General features: G+C 49.4%; 2 protein-coding genes across 2 annotated transcripts; both read left to right on the top strand.

The window, feature by feature from the left end:
- The first annotated feature begins 4,808 nt into the window (after positions 1 to 4,808).
- LOC125943947 (uncharacterized) lies at positions 4,809 to 7,173 on the top strand. The gene is made up of 2 exons (XM_049663534.1): positions 4,809 to 6,281; positions 7,002 to 7,173. Exons 1-2 carry the CDS (start codon positions 5,107 to 5,109, stop codon positions 7,159 to 7,161), a joined length of 1,335 nt encoding a protein of 444 aa, XP_049519491.1. The 5' UTR covers positions 4,809 to 5,106; the 3' UTR covers positions 7,162 to 7,173.
- A 577-nt stretch (positions 7,174 to 7,750) lies between these two features.
- Positions 7,751 to 9,052, top strand: LOC119444678 (uncharacterized protein K02A2.6-like). Its single transcript, XM_049663535.1, has one exon. It carries the CDS (start codon positions 7,751 to 7,753, stop codon positions 9,050 to 9,052), a length of 1,302 nt encoding a protein of 433 aa, XP_049519492.1.
- Positions 9,053 to 9,844: the final 792 nt, after the last annotated feature.

Here is a 9,844-nt window from a genome sequence, read left to right as displayed (position 1 = left end):
TTAGAGAAATTACTTCTGCGGAAGCCGCAATGTTGAGGGAGGCTCAAGAAATAGAAAACTGTCCTACAGCTAATGGTATCACAAAGGTATACGGGAAACCAGTGCAGGTGTGAAATTACAATTTGTCTTTCATGATGTATCGCTAAGTATGTACCAAACTTTCAAGAAATGTGGTACTCCATCGGCGGTACAAATAAACAAAAAAACATATCGTTCAGTGTCCTCCGCACTTTCCTGAGGACAACGCAATTTCACAAATAACTTTTAACAAGGCTAGGATAATTTGTAAAAGAACATTTCAGCAAGTGCTGAAGCTGGACATATTGTTAGCGAAGTTTGTTGGCTAATGAGAAAAAACGTACACGTAATGCACATACATACATACATACATACATACAAACGTACATACATACATACATACATACATACATACATGCATACATACATACATACATACATACATACATACATACATACATACATACATACATACATACATACATACATACATTGTTGGGACTCGGGTAGCGTTTAGGCCAGTGATCCTTCAGCCGAAGGGATGAGTACGTCCGGGAGTAAGAGCGAGAGAAAAAAAGAGTTTATTCTACATATTTACAGTGGCTCCAAATATGGAAGCCCACTCCATGGGAGAGCACTTTGAAAGTCTCAGCTCACTACATGTCTGAGCACATATCAGAACACGCCAGGACACACCACTGCACTCAAGGTGTCTCCTTATAAAACATCAGTCTTCCCTAGTTAACCCGACTAGGGAATCAGATGACCTTGATGGGGCCAATCAGACGAGTCGTATTGTTCGCTGAATTCCGCCTCTAATGTTGCACTTTCGAAGCAAGGACGAGGCAACCCGGAAACAGGGAAATTTGGCAACACATTCCTTCCACGAAAGTCGGTGGCTTAGTTCCTTGCCCTCCGACGGTCATGTTGCCAGGGTCGAGAGAATGGCCTTTGTGCTAATCCCCGCTTCTAACGAAGGGTGGCGGTTGTGATCGGTCGTTTCTAAGTGAGCTTCTTTGTCATCGCGTCACTGCCGGTGTTGGGCCGCGTAGCCAGGTTGGCGGCCGCTGATGAAGGGGGTGGCATCGGGGGAAGCACCCACAGAATGCGCACTGTCCAGTTGGGGCACTTGTTTGCCCGTCTCGTCGGTGTCGGGCACTGTCGCCGTCTGGGCAACTATGATGAAAGGGCCTGCCTCGATGGGAAACAATCAAAGAATGCTCCCGGTCGATTCGGGACGCAATAACATACATACATACATACATACATACATACATACATACATACATACATACATACATACATACACACATAAATACACACACACACATACATACATACATACATACATACATACATACATACATACATACATACATACATATATAGATGCATGCATGCGTACATAGCGCCGGGAGGTACCGGAATAATGGTAACACCTTAAACACTAAGTCAACTGTCCTCCACAATTATTATTCACATAGGGTCTACACATCTGTTCTGGCTATCGTCACCCTATAGAGAATTATTTTTATGCTTTAGCATTCTTATGTAATATGCTCACTTTCCGGGGGCTATGTTTGCATCTATGTTTGGTGTCTATGATTATTTGTACCTCACCGTTTTGCCGCCTACCAGTGTCCCTCCCGGAATCCATGGCAGAATGCGTAGCGTATCGGGCTGGATTGCTGAGCGAATAAGGTTCGAAACCAAGTGTCTGAGAAACTTTGGTCTCTGAGTATGTGGAAATATGAACCTATGTGCCACTTTTCAACACACCTCTTTCACGCCGACATCGGGTACTGCGGTTCGAAGAAACCCTGTGAAGTCGATTTGGAGCACTTTGTATGGGTCACTCAGTCTGTGCTGGTCTTCAATGTAACTCACTGATGCCATCCTGGTTCACTGGAAATATGCGAGTAGTGCCGCTCTTTAAATAACGTATTTGACGCCCACTAGGGTAACTACATGTGTGCAACTACGAATGCGCCGCTCCAAAAAGACCCAAAATATCACTTCAATTTGTCCGACGTTGATCGGAATCGAACACACATCACAGGGGTTCCTCAAGGGCAGCTACCTTCCACATAAGCAGGCTGTGCCACAAATGCACTGTGTATGAACCCCTTTTCGATGATGGCATTTCACGCCAACGCTTGAGCGAGCTGCGCTGTTAAAGCACTGGGTATGTGCCGGTGTATAATGACACTCTCGCCAGCTTCGGTCTCTGAGTATATGCCATGGAGTGTGTGGCAAGCAAGGGACCAATTTTGAGTGCTTGCAGGCACCAGCCATACGTGAACCGCTCCACATTGCCACAAGATGGGGCAGCGTGAGATGCGTTCTGCCTCAATTTTCTTTTATTGCGATAGCAATTATATGCACACTCAAAAGCAGATTTCTGCTGTCGGCGTCGGCGTCGCCGTCGCCGTGAGGTTCCGTATGACGTCAATGGAGATGAAATCGTCGCCTCGCGCCGAACGCTGTATGTGCGAGTGAAAGGGCGCGAGGGGCGCGCGCTTTCACGGGGAGTGAACGCACGGCGGAGAACAAACGCGCGTTCTGTGCCGTGCTCCCTTAAGGGCTGCAGAAGTAGGCATCTCTTTCCTCCTTTACAATCACCATATATGTAGAGCAAACGCACCTTCTTCCGACGCGCGAGAGGCCGTGGGGGAGGGGGGGAGGGAAGGGAGGCGACGTTTAACTGCGGCACCAAGTGCCTATTTATATAAGAGGCTCCGGCAACAATCACCAACGCCACACGCATTTTGAGCCAACGCGGGCAAAACGCCGACGGCGTCGACAGCAGTTCTGCGTGTTGCCGGTACTGCTGCATGTCCAAGTTTATACAGCTGATAAAGCTAATATCATTAATCTGTATAGCTCTCTACAAATTGGCTATCGCAATTGATGCTTCGCCTTTTAGGTGACACTGCGACAACTTTTTGGCATATTGGACTGTGTATTTCATTATAGATAACTCCCCTTTTCTACTTCAAGGATTTACGTTTTTTTATTGGAGTGGTAATATGCTTGCTTCTGGTGCAAAAGAGCAGAAAATACAGAAAGCTACTAAATTTAGACTATCCTCGTGGAATGGCCACTCGATCAAAACGTCGGCAGTGCTCGTGGCTTCAAAGACCAGTGGGTACCCACTTGCTTTCTTTGCGTTCCAGAGCCCTGTATAAAAACGTTATTCAGCCATGCTTGCTTGATTCCGGTGGAAACTTGTGTTAGCCCAAGTCGACATACTTTCCTGAGTTCGGTTCTCAGCAGTTTCTTCGCATACTCCCATATGGAAGGAGGTGAAAGATTCAGTGTGAATGCCGTCTTTGTAAGAAACTTATCCTTTCTCCAGCAGGCGTTTTCCTCCTGGCAGCCCGCGGTGTTACGTAGTGGTGTCCCGACTACTGGGGTCTTGACAGATAGTACTGTAAACACCACGCTCCTGCCTTTGTCCGTACTCGCGCAGGTGAAGGCAGCAGCCGTGGTACGGGCACAGTGTTTCGGCGGGTGCTTTCAGACGCAATCTGACAACCACTCAACCGGAAAATTAGTCTCATTCTACTGCAGTACTAGGAAGCTGACAGGTGTACGTGCTGTGGCATAAAACGTTCGCACAACTTGCGCGCTTTGCATTTGGTGCGAGGTTTGAAAACATAATCTGCTTCTGGGGCAAAAGAGCAGAAAATACAGAAAGCTACTAAATTTAGACTATCCTCGTGGAATGGCTACTCGGTCAAAACGTCGGCAGTGCTCGTGGCCTCAAAGGTCAGTGGGTACCCACCTGCTTTCTTTGCACTCCAGAGCCCTGTGTAGAAACGTTAGTCAGCCATGCTTGCCTGGTTCCGGTGGAAATTCGTTTTAGCCCAAGCACTAATCAGGTTTCATGAAGCGTTAAAGTCCAAGAGCCAAAGAAGAGGTGTCACCATCGCACAAATAGGTCATTGTGTAGTGAGCCAAAACATAGCATGCCCTACGCAGGGGCGGAAGATTCTGTATTACGTTGGCAAGACAAAGCTTGCCGCAGCTTAACCTGCACTATCTAGAACTTGTTTACATTTCGTACGGGGTTGCGAAATAGAGCATGTCCTACGCAGGCTCTCAAGTTGCTGTAGTATGGTGACAAAAGAAAGCTTTCCGCAACTCAGCTGACGCTGTCAAGAGCTTGTTTGCATTTGGTGCGAGGTTCCAAAACATAGCATGAACTGCGCAGGCCCGGAAGATACTGCAGTATACGGGGGCAAGACAAAGCTTGCCGCAGCTTAGCTTGCACTGTTTATAACTTACCAAATTTCAATCACTGTTGCGCAATGCAGTAGATCGTGGTTAAGAAAGTTGTGGAGTGGGAGAGGGAGAAGGCAAAATCTGAGCGTCGACGTAGGGCCAATACGAACGTAGAGCAGAAACTTATAGCGAATGAAGTGGCACGTTAGTCAAAAACTCACATCATTGGTCCAAACACTAATCAGGTATCATGAAGCGGTAAAGTCCAAAAGCTAAGGAACAGGTGTCACCGTCGCACGAATAGGTCATTGCGTGGTGAGCCAGATTTACTTATAGCTACCGTTCTTCAGGAAAAAACTCGTCTTGTCTTTCATATTCCAGTCTTAAAAAAAGCCAAATTTACATTGCCAGTGATCTCCCTAATAAAGTCTATGTCGCTGGCCCAGAACGAATTGCAGCGCTGCATGGCGTTCATAAGGTGACACCTTTCTTGCTGGTGGAGCAAGTCGTAAATTTTACACAGCTGCTGTCATCTTCACAGATTCACACGACGTAGTTGTGGTGTCCGGCCTATCGCCACCGTCCTTAATGCGCAGGCGCGCAAAACGAATAAAAGGCGTGCGCCGCAACCTGCGCGTGGGCTTATCTCAACCAGCCACGCACCGATGAACATGTGGCAATAAACGTCGCTTCGCCCCTGGAAACTTGTCTGCTCCTTCGCATGAACCACGCAACACAACAACTGGCGACGAGGATGGGATTTGAAGACGTCGTTCTTCAGTTTGGAAGGCAAGTGTTTCCGAAATTCACTCGGTGAAGAAGACTGTCTTTTTGCAGTTCACGGAGCCTGTGACTGTCGTCATGACTGGGGCCGAGGCAGCAGTGACGCACTTCGCTGGGCGACTGGGCCAGCTGGAACCCTTTGACGAGTCCGCCAGCGATTGGGCTTCGTACGAAGAGCGGCTTACGTCGTTCCTGATTGTAAACCGAGTACCCGACGGCGACAAGGTACACGCCTTTTTGAGCATTATCGGTCCGAAGACCTACGGGTTGTTGAAGTCATTAACAGCTCCAGAACTGCCTTCTACGAAGAGTTTCGAAGACCTCAAGAAAGTTTTGAGCGACCACCTGTCCCCGAAGCCGTCCGTCATTGGAGAACGGGCCAAGTTTCACCGGAGGTGTCAACGAGAAGGCGAGTCCTTATCTAGTTATGTTGCCGAGCTTCGTAAACTGTCGCAAACGTGCGAGTTTGGAAGCGCCCTTGACGAGTCCCTTCGGGACCGCTTCGTGTGCGGCCTGCTACGAGAAGACATTCAGCGAGTGCTTTTCACGGAAGATAGCAAGCTTACGTTCCAGAAAGCGGTGGAGCGAGCTCTGGCAATGGAAGCGGCTAAGAAGAGTGCTGCTGAGGCACGCGGCACCGACGCCGCAGTCGGCGATGTGCACAAGGTGCAAGCAGAGACGCAGAAAACATGCAAAAGCTGTTTTCGCTGTGGCTCGCCAAAACACACGAGTGAAGCATGCCCTCACTTGGACGCAACCTGTTTCAGTTGCAACAAGAAAGGGCATATCCAGAGAGCCTGCCGAAGCAGTGGTAAGACTTTTTCTAAGAAAAAGCAGACGAAAAAGAATGTGAAGATGCTGACGGTTGTGGCGCGGAAAGCTTCGACCCTCAGTCTAAACGGCGTGTCGGCAGCTCAGAGCGACCCTGTCACCGTGCAGATGACCATCGACGGCGTCTTGGTGAACATGGAGCTAGACACGGGAGCGGCTGTTTCCGTCATGTCAAAGACGCAGTTCCGTCAGCTCTTTCCTTCGGCTGTACTGGAGCCTACGACAGTTAAACTTCGTACCTACACAGGAGCACTGGTACGACCCCAGGGAGTCTCTTCGGTCAACGTGCAGCACGGCGACCATTCTGCAATTCTCCCACTCTACGTCGTAGACCACAAGGGACCACCTCTACTGGGCCGGGAGTGGCTGCACGCCGTCCGGCTGGAGTGGGCGAAAATCTGGAACCTGAACAACATTACAAGGTCAGACACTCCTACTCATATCAGCGTAAAAAAGAGGCTAGACGCATTGCTGGCGAAGTACCAACTCCTTTTCAAAGACGAGTTAGGCACGATAACGGAAGAGCGCGCCGAACTTTTTCTTAAACCTGATATGAAGCCGAGATTCCTAAAGCCAGGAACGTTCCGTTCGCGTTGCAAAAAGCTTTTGACGCTGAATTGGCTAAAATGGAACAGCTGGGAATTATATCGCCGGTTACGACGTCAGAATACGCTACGCCTGCGGTACCCGTAATCAAGCAAGATGGTAGCATACGGATTTGCGGCGACTACAAGACGACCGTTAACCCGTGCCTTGATGTCGACCGCTACCCATTACCGAAGGTAGACGACCTGTTCACAGCCTTGTCGGGAGGTAAGCACTTCTCGAAGATTGATCTCAACCGGGCCTATCAGCAAGTGGTCATGTCTGAGTCGTCAAAACAATACCTCACGTTGAATACGCAGAAAGGATTGTTTGCTGTTAATCGACTCGCGTTTGGAATTTCGTCCGCTCCCGGGATTTTCCAAAGAATAATTGACACCATGCTGAAGGGTTTACAAGGGGTTTGCTGCTACCTAGACGACATTCTGGTGACTGGTAAAAATGATGAAGAGCATTTCATCAATCTGGAGGCTGTGTTAAAACGACTTCTTGAAAGAGGCGTTCGTGTCAAGAAAGAGAAGTGTTCGTTTTTCCAACAGGACCTTTGCTACCTCGGACACAGAATCAGCGCACAAGGCATATCGGCAACGACGGAGAAGGTTGACGCACTCCTCAAGGCTCCAGCCCCTAAAGACAGGCAGCAGCTGCAGTCGTTCCTGGGAGTCGTCAATTTCTACGGCAAGTTCCTTCCTAACCTAGCAACGGTGGCGCAACCATTTTTCAGGTTGCTACGTAAAAACGCCACGTGGTGCTGGGATGAGTGTTGCCAGGAAGCGTTCACCAAGATAAAGAACTTGCTAGCATCTCCACCAACTTTGGCGCACTACGACCCGTGCAAACCATTGCAGCTATCATGCGACGCATCGCACTATGGTTTAGGCGCGGTTCTTTCTCATGTTTTAGATGATGGCAGCACGAAGCCAATCGCTTTCGCATCGCGTACCTTGACCGATGCCGAAAAGAAATACAGCCAGCTCGAGAAAGAGGCCCTTGCAATAATTTTTGGTGTTAAGAAGTTTCATTTCTACGTTTACGGTCGTTCGTTCACATTAGTCACCGACCATAAACCGCTTCAAACCATCTTGGGCCCAACAACCGGCATTCCGACTATCGCAGCAGCGCGTTTGCAGCGATGGGCTGTCACATTGTCCGCTTACCGGTATTCGCTTATCTTCAGAAAATCAAGCGAGAATGCTGAAGCCGATTTCTGCTCGCGCCTGCCGCTATCAATTGTGAAAGACGAAACACAAGAAAGAGAGGAAACTTTTATTCATTGCGGTTGCAATCAATGCCAGTTTCAAGCCAGGACATTGCTCGAACAACAGCTCGGGACCCCTTGCTTTGTAAAGTGATAGATTGCATAAATGTGGGGTGGCCGGCGTCTGTGACTGAAAACGATTTGAAGCCTTTTTTTGACAGACGCAACGAGCTCACAGTTCACCAAGGCTGCATCATGTTCGGGATGCGAGTGATCGTGCCGGCAAAGTTGCGCAACTTGCTGCTGGACGAACTCCACGAAGGGCACCCAGGCATCGTGCGCAGCAAGCAACTGGCGCGCAGCTACGTGTGGTGGCCGTCCATCGAGGCGGACCTCGAGCATCGTGTCAAGGCCTGCGTAAGTTGTCAAGAACAACGTTGCGAGCCATGCAAAGCGCCCCTGCATCCTTGGTCTTGGCCGACAGCACCATGGCAGCGCGTACATATAGATTTTGCTGGCCCCTTTCTGCACGCAATGTTTCTTGTAGTCGTGGACGCGCACTCCAAGTGGCCGGAAGTGTTTGTTATGCACTCGACTACGTCGGAGGCTACAGTTGACAGATTGAGAGAGCTGTTTGCACGGTTTGGTTTCCCAGAAACCATTGTCACTGATAACGGCCCGCAGTTTACTTCCGAAGAGTTCAAGCTTTTTGTAAAAGAATTGGGCTGTCGTCACGTGCTTACAGCACCGTATCATCCCAGCTCAAATGGGCTTGCAGAGCGTTTTATTCAGACACTTAAAAACGCTCTTCGTAAATCTAGCGGAGCGGACACATTACAACTGAGGCTTCACAAGTTTTTGCTTAACTATCGCAACTCGCCCCATTCGACAACAAATGAGTCACCAGCAAACTTGTTACTAGGACGACGGCTGCGAAATCAACTCGATGTTGTCAAGCCAGCGGTGGGAGGAAGGGTTGCATATAATCAGTTCAAGCAATCCGTGGCTCGCCCACGTCGTGATCGTCACATAGCAGTCGGTGACCAAGTGATGGCTCGCAATTATCGAGGCAGACCAAACTGGGTCCCTGGTGTTGTTGTGGAGCAGTCCGGCCCTGTGTCTTTTAACGTTCGTGCTACCACACCCAGAGGCAGTTTCACCTGGCGTCGTCACAAGGACCAGCTGCTCGTGCGGACCACGGATCCGGACCGCGAGGCATCTGACCAAGAGGGGTACGAGTTCCTGGCGTTTCCACCAAGCGTCGACCCAGTTACATCCTCCGCTCCTACCACCAGTGGTCCTGCCGCTTCGCAAGAGATCCAGACGGCGGGTGCAAGACGCTACCCGACTAGAGACCGTCGACCACCGGACAGATATCAAGCTGGAGTTTAGCTTGGTAAATTAGCCAATATAAAAGGGGAGGGATGTGGTGTCCGGCCTATCGCCACCGTCCTTAATGCGCAGGCGCGCAAAACGAATAAAAGGCGTGCGCCGCAACCTGCGCGTGGGCTTATCTCGACCAGCCACGCACCGATGAACATGTGGCAATAAACGTCGCTTCGCCCCTGGAAACTTGTCTGCTCCTTCGCATGAACCACGCAACACAACAGTAGTAGTGGAATCGCAAGCTGTGTTGAGGAGTCCTAACACTTTCTAGGTGGATGAGAGCGCAACGGGCAGCCCTTGTTTCGCTCCGTAGAAGGCTATAAAAGAAAGAGCACCACCGTAGCCTTCTGACGCCATGTAATGCAGCTTGCCCGTAAGGTTTCGATATGTGCAAGCATAATTGTGTATTTCATATCTATTCGCTTACATGCAATCTCGTAAAGCGTAGAAACAATTTTGCGCCCATTGCAGTGACAGTATTTTCGCGTCTGCGCAAGATCAGGACGGCATTTGCTCTGGGACATGAGTGACATCTTACAGAAAGCATGAAGACGCCATGTATTTCGTTTCCGTGCCCCAACACGAAAGACTACAACTTGGTGATAGCGTAATGCAGGCGAAAAACGGGCAGAGATAACAATTTGCCGGAGAGCTTTATCATAACGACTTTTGTGACTTTGAGGCGGCAAATGCATTCTTTCTTCCAGATGGCAGCCAAATAGTCTATTTGTCCAGCCAGTCTATCCACTGGCAGCTTTCAGATGGCAACCGTTCTCATCTCTGGCAGTACGGAGCAAG

The sequence above is a fragment of the Dermacentor silvarum genome, chromosome 3 (genome assembly GCF_013339745.2).
Source record: "Dermacentor silvarum isolate Dsil-2018 chromosome 3, BIME_Dsil_1.4, whole genome shotgun sequence".
Lineage (NCBI taxonomy): Eukaryota > Metazoa > Arthropoda > Arachnida > Ixodida > Ixodidae > Dermacentor > Dermacentor silvarum.
This window is presented reverse-complemented; position numbering and strand designations above follow the sequence as displayed.